Source organism: Dendrobates tinctorius, unplaced genomic scaffold (genome assembly GCF_039654945.1).
Source record: "Dendrobates tinctorius isolate UK_male_01 unplaced genomic scaffold, ASM3965494v1 ptg000028l, whole genome shotgun sequence".
Lineage (NCBI taxonomy): Eukaryota > Metazoa > Chordata > Amphibia > Anura > Dendrobatidae > Dendrobates > Dendrobates tinctorius.
Genome location: NW_027361696.1, coordinates 73984822 through 73999963, shown reverse-complemented (window position 1 = coordinate 73999963; position 15142 = coordinate 73984822). Strand labels below are relative to the sequence as shown.

General features: G+C 46.8%; 2 protein-coding genes across 5 annotated transcripts in view; one reads left to right on the top strand and one right to left on the bottom strand.

Annotated features, from left to right (window-relative positions):
- The window catches only part of PIH1D1 (PIH1 domain containing 1), a 37467-nt gene extending 35836 nt beyond the window's left edge, over positions 1 to 1631 (bottom strand). Inside the window, exon 1 of one of the 3 annotated variants that reach the window (XM_073570995.1) lies at positions 1398 to 1631. The gene's annotated coding sequence lies outside the window, so the exon portion shown is untranslated. Of the gene's footprint in view, positions 1 to 1270; positions 1295 to 1332; positions 1357 to 1397 lie in introns of those variants that run through there. The other 2 variants (XM_073570997.1, XM_073570996.1) reach the window with 2 other exon arrangements.
- A 110-nt stretch (positions 1632 to 1741) lies between these two features.
- ALDH16A1 (aldehyde dehydrogenase 16 family member A1) overlaps positions 1742 to 15142 on the top strand; it is a 124825-nt gene continuing 111424 nt past the window's right edge. For both annotated transcript variants that reach the window (XR_012231328.1, XM_073570994.1), the window contains exons 1-3: positions 1742 to 1873; positions 8261 to 8363; positions 12965 to 13091. Coding sequence is in view for 1 of the 2 variants with exons in the window: in XM_073570994.1 (XP_073427095.1) it covers positions 1763 to 1873; positions 8261 to 8363; positions 12965 to 13091 (341 nt within the window). In the remaining variant the exon portion in view is untranslated. The remainder of the gene's footprint in view (positions 1874 to 8260; positions 8364 to 12964; positions 13092 to 15142) is intronic.

Genomic DNA, 15142 nt, shown 5'->3' with positions numbered 1-15142 from the left:
GGGGTGCAGCACCCCGACAGCTGACGACAAGGGGGAAGGGGTGCAGCACCCCGACAGCTGACGACAAGGGGGAAGGGGTGCAGCACCCCGACAGCTGACGACAAGGGGGAAGGGGTGCAGCACCCCGACAGCTGACGACAAGGGGGAAGGGGTGCAGCACCCCGACAGCTGACGACAAGGGGGAAGGGGTGCAGCACCCCGACAGCTGACGACAAGGGGGAAGGGGTGCAGCACCCCGACAGCTGACGACAAGGGGGAAGGGGTGCAGCACCCCGACAGCTGACGACAAGGGGGAAGGGGTGCAGCACCCCGACAGCTGACGACAAGGGGGAAGGGGTGCAGCACCCCGACAGCTGACGACAAGGGGGAAGGGGTGCAGCACCCCGACAGCTGACGACAAGGGGGAAGGGGTGCAGCACCCCGACAGCTGACGACAAGGGGGAAGGGGTGCAGCACCCCGACAGCTGACGACAAGGGGGAAGGGGTGCAGCACCCCGACAGCTGACGACAAGGGGGAAGGGGTGCAGCACCCCGACAGCTGACGACAAGGGGGAAGGGGTGCAGCACCCCGACAGCTGACGACAAGGGGGAAGGGGTGCAGCACCCCGACAGCTGACGACAAGGGGGAAGGGGTGCAGCACCCCGACAGCTGACGACAAGGGGGAAGGGGTGCAGCACCCCGACAGCTGACGACAAGGGGGAAGGGGTGCAGCACCCCGACAGCTGACGACAAGGGGGAAGGGGTGCAGCACCCCGACAGCTGACGACAAGGGGGAAGGGGTGCAGCACCCCGACAGCTGACGACAAGGGGGAAGGGGTGCAGCACCCTGACGGCTGACGACAAGGGGGAAGGGGTGCAGCACCCTGACGGCTGACGACAAGGGGGAAGGGGTGCAGCACCCTGACGGCTGACGACAAGGGGGAAGGGGTGCAGCACCCTGACGGCTGACGACAAGGGGGAAGGGGTGCAGCACCCTGACGGCTGACGACAAGGGGGAAGGGGTGCAGCACCCTGACGGCTGACGACAAGGGGGAAGGGGTGCAGCACCCCGACGGCTGACGACAAGGGAGAAGGGGTGCAGCACCCCGACGGCTGATGACAAGGGAGAAGGGGTGCAGTACCCTGACGGCTGACGTCAAGGGAGAAGGGGTGCAGCACCCCGACGGCTGACGACAAGGGAGAAGGGGTGCAGCACCCCGACACCTAACAACAAGGAGGATGGGGTGCAGCACCCCGACGGCTGACGACAAGGGGGAAGGGGTGCAGCACCCTGACAGCTGACGACAAGGGGGCATCCTGCCAACGTTGGGAGTGGGGCACCGCATCCCTACAGCTGACTTGCTGTCCTCCCATGTAGTAATCCCCTCGGGCCTGGCCAGCGTTCCCATCTTCTCACCTGCAGTGTATCCTCTCTCCAATCACAGCTACAGCATCACCACGCCTCGGCAACAGGCTCCGCGTCCGCGCATGCGCACAATTCCGGACCGGACACACTTCCGTTTGCCCTTTTTTTCTGCCTTCCCTCACTATTTCTCAAGCACAATTCTTTACAGCACAACGCAGCAATTAGATGAAAGAAACCAATTCCACTAACACATATACGGGCCCAGACGTGGTCAGTGGAGGATTATAAGCCTGGACGCGTGTAATAATGTGACCTTTTTCCGCCGGAAGTGACGTGCTCTGTGCACTGCAGCTCTTCAGAGCTGGCGCTCCCTCTAGTGGTTGACAGTGGGCTGACAGGCTGTCACTCGTCGCTGGATGACAGTGGATGTCATGGCCGCCTCTACCGGGACAGACAGACCGTCCGTGCGGGAAATCTTCACCTCCATGCAGTACGGCCCCGCGCCTGAGGCCGCCAATGTCGCGCAGGTGAGGGCTGTGCTGTAGTCTGGGGCTCCAGCATCACCTGACAGAGCCGCAGGCTGCAAGTTGCAGGTGTGCACAGGCTCTGGGGAAAGTTGCATGCGATAACGCTTCTTTTTTGGCTGTGCAGAGACTGTGCTCTTCTAGTAATGCGACATTTGGGAAAAAAAACAAAATCCCAACCTGCTGGTTAGTTATTTGGCTGTAAGGGCCGGTGCACACAGTGCGGTTTTGAGTGACACAAGAAACAAAACTTTAGTACTAACAGAGATTTCCACGGGTGAAAAGACCCGCTGCTGATAGGACCAGCAAAGTGAATGAGAGGCCTGATTTTGCGCCTTTTATAAAGTTCTTTCCTTCCCCATTGTCGGCGCGGGTTGGAGAGGTTTTCGCTGGCATGTTCCCCTTTCCCCCCACCGTACCACAGAGGGATTTTTTTGCTCAGATGTTGTAACTTTTTGGTGCCTCCTGTGGCTTTTTGCACTAAAATTGCAACAACAACAAAAAAAAATATTAAAAGTTAACAAAAAAAAAAAAACACAAATGAAAACTAAAGGACAATTTTTGATTCTGGGAAAAAATTCCTGAACACGCTCACGTTCAAGTCGACTACCACAAAATAATAAAAGTAAAAGTGACTTTAAAAAAAAATGCAGATGATGAATCTGGGACCTTATTTTATCTATTTTTTTTTTAAAGCATTTTTTTCATGTGTTTTTTTTTTTTTTAGCCAGAAAAATCTACTTGAACCCAGGAAACATAATGTGGAAAAAAAATCAATTTTTCATTAATTTGCTGCTCCGTTCTTCCTCCATATCTGGTCCGTGTTTTCCCATGTGAAGACCCCCAGTCCACAGAAAGACTAATGAGGAGGCTCAATAGTATGGGGGGGCGTCTGCTGCGAATCGTCACCTTCTGTCTGTATACAAAGCCCCTTATGATTACCTGGATGATACGGCTGGGTAATAGTACATCACACTTTGTATCAGACCCTACTACCACCTTGCTGGGTCGCAATACCATACACCGCCATCAGATTGAGAGTGGCGCTGTTTCTGGGAAAAAAATAACTTTTTCAATTCTGGTCAAACATTTAAGGATCAAAAGTTAATTTCCAGCAAATTCTCAAACTTTTGGAAAGTTTTCATTACTCAATAACGAATAATAAAAAATCTCAAGTTGACAGTGAATGAATCCTCCTCTAGATATGTGATCCTCTAGGTGAGTTGTCTCTAACACGAGGCTGTTGGGGGACTAGAAGACCCATCATGCCCTGATGGGCAGTTCTTGGCGTTGCAGATGCTGATTGAGGTCTGGAGGTGTTGAGGACAGATTACTGACTGTTTCCATCGTCAGATCCACATGTCACGGGACAGCTGTGTAATCCTCCATTATCCTTCATTATTGCATGTGACTTGTTCACGGCTTCCTGGAGACGGCTTCTCTTGCTGAGAAAGATCAGAGAGGAGCCGTCATGTTCAGACTCCTCTATCAGACGCCAGATAGAGAAGAGTACAGATCACGTCTCCTCCAGAATCCAGTGGTGGCGGCTTAACACCACTTCATCTGCTGCTCAGCATTGTGCTTGGTGATGTACGGCTGCATGCAGCTGCTCGGCCATGACGATCCCAGACTCTTATTACAGGACCGTGCTGGAATCAGGGAGCTCTTTACCATCAGTCATTGTGTCACATAATGGTAAAGGCAGGCAGCATAGTGGGGGGCCGGAGGTTATACACCGGGGGCAATGGGGCTCCATGGAAGAATTGAACTTACTGATTAGGACGTGTTTCCTATTACTTCTGTCCATATAGTGTATGCATTACCGTGACTATGGGTTAGATAGCTCGGCCATCAGCGTCAGGGGAGGCCCGACGTCGGGCACTCCTACAGATGTCTGGAATGAGGGGACTTTTGGTTTTATTCTGTTCTTTCATTTCACTATTCCTGTATAATTCCTAAAGCAGAAAAGTGATCAAGAGCATTGCGTTCTGGAAGTACAAAGAAAAGGAGGGGGTGGGCACTGAGCCCCTTTATTCCTCCATCCAGGACAGGCGGGTTTTGTGGTGAAGGTGAGGAGAACAGGAGCTGATGCACCGAGTCTCAAATCGAGGCAATGCTCACTTGGCAAAGAAAGGGCATACAAATCTTATTTCTACTAAAAGGCAAAAATTCTGCCACTGGTTGGAGACGGGTGCACTGTAAGTCAACGTACACCCCTTGTAGTATAAAGTGCAAAAGCCAAACAAGAGCGTCCTCCAAAAAGATTGAGATGCCACTTATAGGCAGCTGTGTCGGCATTGCTGGCCTGTTTCCATTTGTAATTTAGTAGTTTCTGCAGTCCCCCCTTAAATCCAAATTAAAGCCTCTTTCACTTTGCCCTGTACTGACGTGGAAACCAAAGCAGCTGATGGGGTTCTCTACCTTTTGGTAGAGGTCTAGTTTTGCCTTCTAGTTACTGTGTAAGGATATCGCCAGTGTGAGGCTGCCCTCTCTTTTCTTAAGAGAAATTGTCAGCTGGTTTTTGCTATGTAGTTGAGAGCAGCACAATGTAGGGGCAGAAACCTTGATTCCAGCCATGTGTCACTTACTGGACTATGTTTTGCCGTTTCAATAAAATCAGTGTTTTATCAGCAGGAGATTATCACTACAGGACTAGGTGTCCCGTGGTGTCTCCTGGTTGGCAGCTTTCCTCCAATCAGTGGTGTGGGAGGGGGTTATACGGGGCTCAGCATTTAGAGCTCTGCCAGATCTGAAGCCGAAAAAAACCATTATATCACAACTGCTGTTCCCTGTGAGTGACAGTGTGGTGCCATGTAACCGCTGCTGCCAATCAGTGGCTGCAGACCGACTGCTATTACTATTTTATCAGCGTGCACATCCAATTTGAAGGAATATTGATGTGCTGCAGCCGATCAGCGAACAGTCGCTGATTGGCTGCAGTGGTCGCGTGACACAATTGGGAGCAGCAGCGCTGACAATGCTGGAACGGAGCCTTGTACCTTGATTTCATTTTCTATGGGGCCCTGAATTGTGAAATCCGTCCACAAATGGTTAATGCTGTTGATCCTGCATTGTATGGCAGCATTCGTCTGCAGGGATTGGCTGGGGCCCGGGGCTCAGCCTCCTCTGTGTACATGGCTCCCTATACATACAAAGGTTCCTTTCTTGTTTGTCAGCGCAGGCTACACTTTAACAGGATCCTCGTGCCTCCCGGAGCCCGGCGACCTCTCGTAACCCTTTGTCTGAAGCCGGACTGTAGCTGTAAAGCTGAAGAAAAAAAAAAATTCCGTTCTTTAATTAAATGATCTTTTATTTCTTGCAGTTTTTTATTAATGAGTTGGTGCGGATTGATTCGTAGAACCCGGGTCCGCGTCTAATCTGTGGCCCCTCGACGGGAGCCTGGTACCCTGTAACCTAATAACAATGCTGAGGTGGATTTTCTAGGTTTAGAGCAAACAAATCATTAAACTCCTTTACCGTGGTGGCAGAAGGACATAAGCGGCACCAAGTACTGGCATTGTCACCAAGGCAAAAAGATCTGGAATATGATCGTCGTCCTAATGCATCCACAATGAAGATTATTAGTTTTTTAGATTACCCTTAAAGGGAATCTGTCAGCAGGTTTTTCCTCTGTTTCTGAGAGCAGTATGATGTAGGGGCTGAGACCCTGATTCCAGCGATGTGTCACTTACTGGGTTGTGTTCTGTAGTTTTGAATAAAATGAATGAAGTCCAGCTTACCAGTTAAGACATCATGGAACTCGGAGCACGGATCCGCCGTGTCAAGGCATGGAGCATAGCAAAATGGAAGAAAATCCAGCTTCACGAGAAAGTGAAAGAATCCTTTTCTTTATTCACTTAAAATTTCAGAGATGGAGGACTAAGGGTGCTGCAACATCAGAAACGCATTGATAACGCATCTTTTGCTGATATTGTATTCTCCATCTCTGCAATTTTAAGTGAATAAAGAAAAGGATTCTTTCTCGTGAAGCTGGATTTTCTTCTATTTTCTGTAGTTTTACCAGTATCCCTGTTTTCAATTATATAGATCTAGCAGAGCTCGGAATGCTGAGCTGTTGTATCCCCACTCACATCTCTGATTGGCAGTTGGGCACAATGTACACAGCAAGCTACCAATCAGTGCTGGAGGTGTGGTTACACAGATAAGCTGGACTGCCTGGCACAGGACATCTAGTCCTGCTGATAAAACTATGGCACACAGTCTAATAAGAGACACATCACTGGAACCAGATTCTGTGTCCCTATATTATGCTGCTCTCTGAGTCCCTTTAAAGAGTAAAATTATAGATATATCTATCTTTTTAAATAATTTGGTCCAGCATGGCGATTTTTGCAACTTTGTAAATTGCTTTATTTTTGGATCTTCATTCCTGTAAAATCTAAAAATGAAAAAATCCATATAAGTGTCTTCCAGATGTCGGCTCTTCCCCAGTCTATTTTCCTGCCTTCAGCTGTATTGATATCAGATTATTCTCATGTGAAGTACAGATGATGGCAGTGATGGGTCCATACCTGTCTCCTCTGAGTTTTCTGTTTATCAGAACAATCTTCTGCAGCAGCTTTCCCCAGAGTTAGTCACACACACGAGCTGAGCTGACCCATCACTGCCATCATCTGTACTCCATATTAGTGCAGCATGCAGAAAGACTATGTTAAAGCAGGGGACTGGGAGTCACATGCAATTTTATTTTACAACAATGAAGGTAAAACTCCTAATAAAGGGCAAAGTTTAATAACTTCCCATAGCATATATTTATCTTCCAAATCCGGAATGGGGAAAGTCCGCTTTCCCTGCTTTCACCAGCATTGATATCAGAATATACTCCTATGGAGTACAGATGATGGCAGTGAGGGGTCAGCTCCGGTCCTCTTCCTGCCTATCAGAACAATCTCCTGCTGCAGTGTCTTCTCCCCAGTTAGAGACACAGGTGCTGAGCCATCACTGCCATCATCTGTACTCCAAATGAGGACATTCTGATAGACAAGAAATAGATTGAAGAAAAGCCGAGGTTTGGAAGTCACTTATATGGATTTTTACAGGAATGAGGACAGATCTCCTAATAAAGTGATTTACAAAGTTTTATAACTTTCCCTACTAAAAAAGTCACTTTTTTCATACAGCGTACATGCTGATTTTTACAGTGGCCACAATATTGGTTTCTGGTTCATTTTGTGGCCCCGTCACCATGATTTGAACACTGTGTCTTCCTCTTTGGCTATATCGTCTCATTATATGGGGGGCACACCCGTCTCCCCCGCAGTCCGGCGGGGCAACGCCCCCAAGAACACCAGAATGGATGGAGTGGAAGATCTGTTTGTACTGAGTGGTATTTCGTCACTGACCTTCACATTTTCCATTCTGGTGGATTTTCGGTGATTGCAGAGAGTGTGAGAGACGAGACCTATAGATAAGACCAAGCCGCACGTCGCCCACATCATTGGAGGCTTGTAAGCCACAATATGTCTATCCCACCTGATGGTTCCATGTAACTAGGAGCATTTATGGAGCGGTCAAGTACCTGCTGCGACACTTGCTCAGCTGATTGATATTAATAGCATCTGCAATTCTTCACTTTGCCATTGGTGGCGCTGCAGGAAAAGTGAACACTTGCCACAGGGTTCCCTCACAGATTACATCTGATTTTTGACAGATTTTATCCAAAGCAATCGATCCCTCGATGGTAATTTCTAAACATGTTGTTTCCTTCAAATGGGGGATATTAAATGCTTTTTCTCATCATGATAAATGGTTAAAAATGTAAAAGTGCTGTCGATAATGTGCAACTTTGTTAATTACCTTGGATTTTTAATTCTATAGTTTATGGCTCGTTGCTTATGTTACCAGCCACCGCTGGATGGCTGATCTCCTAGGCAAAGAGTGCAGCTCTTACTGAGGAATAAAGCTTGTATGGGAAAGACCGCCGCTGGGGCTGGAGTGTGGCGCCCCGCCGCTGGGGCTGGAGTGTGGCGCCCCGCCGCTGGGGCTGGAGTGTGGCGCCCCGCCGCTGGGGCTGGAGTGTGGCGCCCCGCCGCTGGGGCTGGAGTGTGGCGCCCCGCCGCTGGGGCTGGAGTGTGGCGCCCCGCCGCTGGGGCTGGAGTGTGGCGCCCCGCCGCTGGGGCTGGAGTGTGGCGCCCACACTATCACTTTTTTCCTTGCAAATAGGAAACTCCTGAAGATTATGGGAACCTGCAGCCACCACCTGTCGGGGGGGTTCAGTGGGGCGGCTTGTTAGCATGTGCACGGCCAGTCTATTCAAAGACCGAGATAAACCATTCAACTCTCTTTTTCTACAATTTTCATTTTTTTTTCTGAGTTTTTTTTTTTTTTTTGTTTTCTACTAATGGTTTTATTTATTTTTTTCCTCTCTAGGCCTGGCTTGACAGTCACGAACGAAGCTTTGGTCATTTTATCGGTAACAAGTGGATAAAACCGGATGGAAGGCAGACGTACGCTACTAAGAATCCCGCAACGGGTGAGGGGTCACTTTTAGGAGTCATCCAACAAACTACTGGATGGGTGTATGAGCCCTTGGGCTTTGGCTGATGGAACGCTATCTGATCACAATAATGGGGTCCCATTTCCCCTCCCCCCATTATTTCACTGATTGGTCTATGGGTGCAGTAATGCTCATGCACATGAACCACTGTCCACCAGGCTGATCGCCCCCTGGTGGCTGCCACGTGTTAGGTGTTGTCTGACCCCTTTAACTGCAGCCTTCTGAACTGCTATTCTTCACGTGAGATGATTTCAAGACCTCTTAGGTTATAGATAAAAACTGATTCTGGGAAACTATAGAACCCCTCTTAAAGTTAAATTTGGGTTTTTCACGCTTGGCAGTATGACATCAGAATAATGTAATCAAATTCTACACGTGACCTGATCTTCCAGAACTGCAAAGTGCAAATGAGACCCAAGGATGTGTGATAACGGCAATACTGCCTTTGAGCACTAGATGCCGCCATTATCCATATAATAGCTCCAGCTGAGTGTGCTTTGTATTTCTCAGGTCCTGGGGAAAGCTGGGTGACAGCCCATATGGGCACCTCTATGGCTTCACTCAGGTGTGGTGATATGGGCGACATAGATATGTTACTATATAACTAGGGAGGGTTGAAGTCATGGAAAGTTGGGTGGCAATATTGATTTATTTTCCAGAAAATACATACAATCTTCAATTAGCCATATTTTAGTGATGTAAGCTTCTGGAATAGCCAGGTGAGGATTCATATGACAATTATTTGCTGCAGATCTGTTGCCAGCCAGTCATTATTGCTGGAGAAGCTGCAGGCAGCTGCACGTTTCTATAGCAAACCTTAGAGATTCACCCGTCTTTAAAGGGAATGTGTCATTAGAAAGTCAGCTTTTTTTTACATCAGATTTTTATGCTGTTTATGTATTTTTTTTTTTTTAAACATTTTTTCCACAATTTTCCATATCACTAAACAAAAAATTAGAAATGTTGCAGTTTTCTACACTGGTTATTAGTCTTTTTCAGAGACACATGATTCATGTTCTTTTGTTTTACTTGTCTTAACTGAAGACTTAACAATCTCATAATCATCACAGACAGGATTATAATCACCAGTGGCATTATAGACAGCAGATAACACAGGATCCACCTCTCACAATAGGTAATGTCACAGCTCACCTCCTCCTCTTGTACAATGACTGATAACATCTCTATATACAGCAGATAACACAGGATCCACCATTCACAATAGGTGATGTCACGGCTTACCTCCTCCTCCTGTACAATGACTGATAACACCTCTATATGCATCAGATAATGCAGGATCCACCATTCACAATAGATATCACAGCTCACCTCCTCCTCCTCCTGTAGAATGACTGATAACACAGGATCCATCATTCATAATAAGTGATGTGACAGCTCCCCTCCTCCTCCTCCTGTACAATGACTGATAACACTTCTATATACAGCAGATAATAAAGGATCCACCATTCACAATAGATGTTACAGCTTACCTCCTCCTCCTCCTGTAGAATGACTGATAACACAGTATCCATCATTCATAATAAGTGATGTGACAGCTCCCCTCATCCTCCTCCTGTACAATGACTGATAACACCTCTATATACAGCAGATAATACAGTATCTACCATTCATAATAAGCGACGTCACAGCTCACCTGCTCCTCCTCCCGTACAATGAGTGATAACACCTCTATATACAGCAGATAATACAGGATCCACCATTCACAATAGATATCACAGCTCACCTCCTCCTGTACAATCACTGATAACACCTCTATATACAGCAGATAACACAGGATCCCCCATTCACAATAGAAGATGTCACAGCTCCCCTCCTCCTCCTCCTGTACAATGACTGATAACACCTCTATATACAGCAGATAATACAGGATCCACCATTCATAAGTGACATCACAGCTCACCTTCTCCTCCTCCCGAACAATGAGTGATAACACCTCTATATACAGTAGATAACACAGGATCCACCATTCACAATAGAAGATGTCACAGGTCTCCCCCTTCCTTTTTTCTTCACTATTACCCTTTCCTAGCTTACAGCATGCACAGATAACATCTATATACATACAAATCGGGTCTGATGCAGTCTATTGCTGCCAATGTCCATGGGTAGAACAGTAAAGGCCCCGTCACATTTAGCAATGCACCAGAGATCCCGACCACGATGCGACCCGGTCAGGATCGCTGGTGCATCGCTAAATGGTCGCTAGTGAGCTGCCAAACAGGCAGATCTCACAGCGATGCAGCAGCGGTCGTACTCACCTGTCAGACTGCACCGATGATGACAACTTTCGCCCGCGTCGCTCGTCGGCGCCAGCAGGAAGCGCCCGACGAGAAATGGACCAGGCCGATCTCGCGCGATCAGCGATAACCAGTGGGGGAGCCAGTCGGAGGTAAGTATCACATGTAGCAATATCGCTATGTGTAAAGGGGGCTTAAGGCTTTGTTCACACTTTGCGTTTTTGCTGTGTTTTTTAACGTAAGGTTTAAGCTGCTTACAAAAAGCAGGTTTTGCTGAGTTTTATCTGCGTTTTTGTCAGACTACATTTGTCTCTTGTGCATGCTGATAAAGTTTAATGCATCAAAAAAAAAATCTGATTCTAAAATATCAGGTTTTGGCACCAAAAATGCAGCAAAACCTGATACCTGCGTTTTTTTGCACCGACGAACGATTAAAGAAGTGACTTGCTGCATTTTACAAAAACCAAGTTCTTATGACAAAACAACCAGGAAAAAAAGCCAAGCTGTGCGCATGAGATTTCTGAAATCTCACTGACTTTGCTGGTACTGTGAAACGCACTGAAAATTTGCATTAAAAAATGCTGAAAAAACCGCAGCGTGTGAACATAGCCTAAGAAGGAATCTAATATTTGGCTTTGTAGCCAGTGTCAACATTGCAAGACTTTATTATAGATAGGTGTTTTTATACGTTTATTTTTTTATGCATATTACTGATTTTTAACTTCAGGTCACATTCCCTTAAAGTCGTCTTTTCTCCATTGATTCTGGAACCTGGTAAGTCACGACTCCCATCCCGGTCCATGTGTCCAGTAATCAGCGACGTTGTGAGTGGGGAAGGATTAGGTATGCTGCGGGTTTATTCCAAGGTTAATCTGTAAGCAGCTGTACTGGAGAAGATGTAGGACACGGGATCGTGGCCGCACAGACACAACGCCTCCATACCACATACTGGAAATTATATTACATTTCCATTCCTTGGACAGAATGTGATCATGTAATGTTATTGGCGTTTTGCATGGCTGGCATGTCTGTTGTACGAAATATACTTTATGTATTCAGCATAAAATGACATTTCTGGAGCAACATTAGTCTGTCCCTCTATTATTCCTCCTGGAAAATTAAGAATAAATTGGTAACCGGGTGTTATAAGTTGGAGGTGTGTCCCTGCACAGCCTGACACTGGTAGTTCTAGTAGGACAGTGTTAGGGGTGTGTCCCTGCGCAGCCTGACACTGGTAGCTCTGGTAGGACAGGGTTTGGGGATGTGTCCCTGCGCAGCCTGACTCTGGTAGGACAGGGTTGGGGGTGTGTCCCTGAGCAGCCTGACACTGGTAGGACAGGGTTGGGGGTGTGTCCCTGCGCAGCCTGACACTGGTAGTTCTGGTAGGACAGAGTTGGGGGTGTGTCCCTGAGCAGCCTGACACTGGTAGGACAGGGTTGGGGGTGTGTCCCTGCGCAGCCTGACACTGGTAGTTCTGGTAGGACAGAGTTGGGGGTGTGTCCCTGCGCAGCCTGACACTGGTAGTTCTGGTAGGACAGGGTTGGGGGTGTGTCCCTGCGCAGCCTGACACTGGTAGTTCTGGTAGGACAGGGTTGGGGGTGTGTCCCTGCGCAGCCTGACACTGGTAGTTCTGGTAGGATAGGGTTGGGGGTGTGTCCCTGCGCAGCCTGACACTGGTAGTTCTGGTAGGACAGGGTTAGGGGTGTGTCCCTGCACAGCCTGACACTGGTAGTTCTGATAGGACAGGGTTAGGGGTGTGTCCCTGCACAGCCTGACACTGGTAGTTCTGATAGGACATGGTTGGGGGTGTGTCACTGTGCAGCCTCACACTGGTGGTTCTGATAGGACACTGATGGGAGTGTGTCCCTACGCAGCCAGACACTGGTAATTCTGATCGGACAGTGTTGGGGGTGCGTCCCTGTGTAGCCTGACACTGGTAGTTCTGATAGGACACTGTTGGGAGTGTGTCCCTGTGCAGTCTGACACTGGTAGCTTTGATTGGACAGTGTTGGTGGGGGGTGTCCCTGCGCCTCCTGACACTGGTAGCTCTGATAGCATTGTGTCAAAATGCAGTGGCACACTCCCAACACTGTTCAATCAGACCTACTAGTGTAATACTGAGCAGGGTCACAGCCCCACCTGATAACACCCAGGTATCAATTTATTAGTGCTCAGGAGGAACAGCCCAATTCTGGGTGTCCGTGTCCAGTAGGCGTACACTCACCCTTGGGTCATTATTAGCTGTACTTTACAGACTAACCCCCACAGCTTTATCCTCACATCGGCCCATTTGGTGAGTTCTTCTCTTGTTTTCCCTAGGAGAGGTTCTGGCCTCCACCATCCAGGGAAATGAGGAGGACGTGGAGCTGGCAGTCAAGACGGCACGGCAAGCCTACGAGAGTTGGAGCCAACTTCCTTGTCATGTTCGAGCACGATATATGTACAGGTGGGCATCAGGGGGCACCCAGTATAGGAGGGCACAGTAATAGAGGAGTTGTCTTCTCTGATTAATGGTGGTCGTAAAAGGAAGGACATATCTTTTGACTCTTAAATCTTTTTAAAAATGGTATGGACGGCTTTAAGGCGTTTTTACCTAAATGAATGCATATGGTCTAGAAACAGGAAAGATGTATATCTTTGTACCGTGTTAGCCAGTAGATAGAAAAATATTTAGAATTGAGAGTCCTCAGTGGTTGATACCTTTTAATGGCTAACTGAAAAGATGGTAACACATTGCAAGCTTTCCAGACTATGCAGGTCTCTTCATCAGGCATAGACTAATACAAAATCTGAAGAATCACATTTATATACACAAGACAGCACAGAAATAACGAAATAGCTAAGACAAGTGATGTGAAGCGGAATAGTCATTATGGGAGAGGGATAAGCATAAATATTGGAGCAGTTCATAGATGAGCAGTGTGAAGGTTTTTTTTGCCCTCTGATTGCGTTCTGTGTTGTGATGACCCTAGAAGGTCTGAGGAGCAAATTCCTTAATTGATGTAAAAAGACATAAATCCATGCGACACGTTCATACCTGCACTGAATGTGTCGAAGGTTTTCATAAATTTGTACTCCCAAACTCTTCTGTCTCTCTGAGACTTGAAGTTCCCTTTTAATACAAGTAATTCAATGTCCATCATGCTATGACCAGGGATACAAAAATGTTTTGCCACAGGTAGATCCATTCTTTTTTCTCTTATTGTGTGACGATGAGAATTCATCCTTGTTCTCATTTTTTGCTCTGTCTCCCCCACATACAGACCCCCACATTAGATGTGATGCAGCTGAAAGTATCTGGGATCTTGTAGTCCTGATGTGAGTTGGGGATCTATATCTTGTCAGTGGTCATTATAAATGGACAGGTTTTACATTTTTTCGGGTTGCAAGGAAAGGTTCCTGCAGCTGTTGGAGAGGACAGAGAGCTTCTGACAATGATGCTTCTTAACCCCTTAACCCCCCAAAGGTGGTTTGCACGTTCATGACCGGGCCAATTTTTACAATTCTGACCACTGTCCCTTTATGAGGTAATAACTCTGAAACGCTTCCATGGATCCCGGTGATTCTGACATTTTCTCGTGACATATTGTACTTCATGATAGTGGTAAAATTTCATTCAAATAACTTGCGTTTATTTGTGAAAAAAACGGAAATTTGGCGAAAATTATGAAAATTTCGCAATTTTCCAACTTTGAATTTTTATGCCCTTAAATCACAGAGATATGGCACACAAAAAACTTAATAAGTAACATTTCTCACATGTTTACTTTACATCAGCACAATTTTGGAACCAAAATTTTTCTTTGTTAGGAAGTTATAAGGGTTAAAAGTTGACAAGCGATTTCTCATTTTTGCAGCACCATTTTATTTTTACGGACCACATCACATTTGAAGCCACTTTGAGGGGTCTATATAATAGAAAATACCCAAAAGTAGCACCATTCTAAAAACTGCACCCCTTAAGGTGCTCAAAACCACATTCAAGAAGTTTATTAACCCTTCAGGTGCTTCACAGAAATGTTTTGAATATTTAAAAAAAAAAAAATGAACATTTAACTTTTTTTCACAAAAAAAATACTTCAGGTTCAATTTTTTTTATTTTACCAAGGGTAACAGGAGAAATTGGACTGTAAAAGTTATTGTGCAGCTTGTCCTGAGTACGCTGATACCTGATATGTTGGGGGGAACCACTGTTTCGGCGCATGGCAGAGCTCAGAAGGGAAGGAGCGCCGTTTGACTATTTCAACGCAAAATTGGCTGGAATTCAGATCGGATGCCATGTCACGTTTGGTGAGCCCCTAATGTGCCTAAACAGTGGAAATCCCCCACAAGTGACCCCATTTTGGAAACTAGACCCCCCAAGGAACTTATCTAGATATGTGGTGAGAACTTTGAACCCTCAAGAGCTTCACAGAAGTTTATAACGTACAGCCGTACAATTAAAAAAATCACATTTTTTCCACAAAAATGATCTTTGCATCCCCAATTTTTATTTTC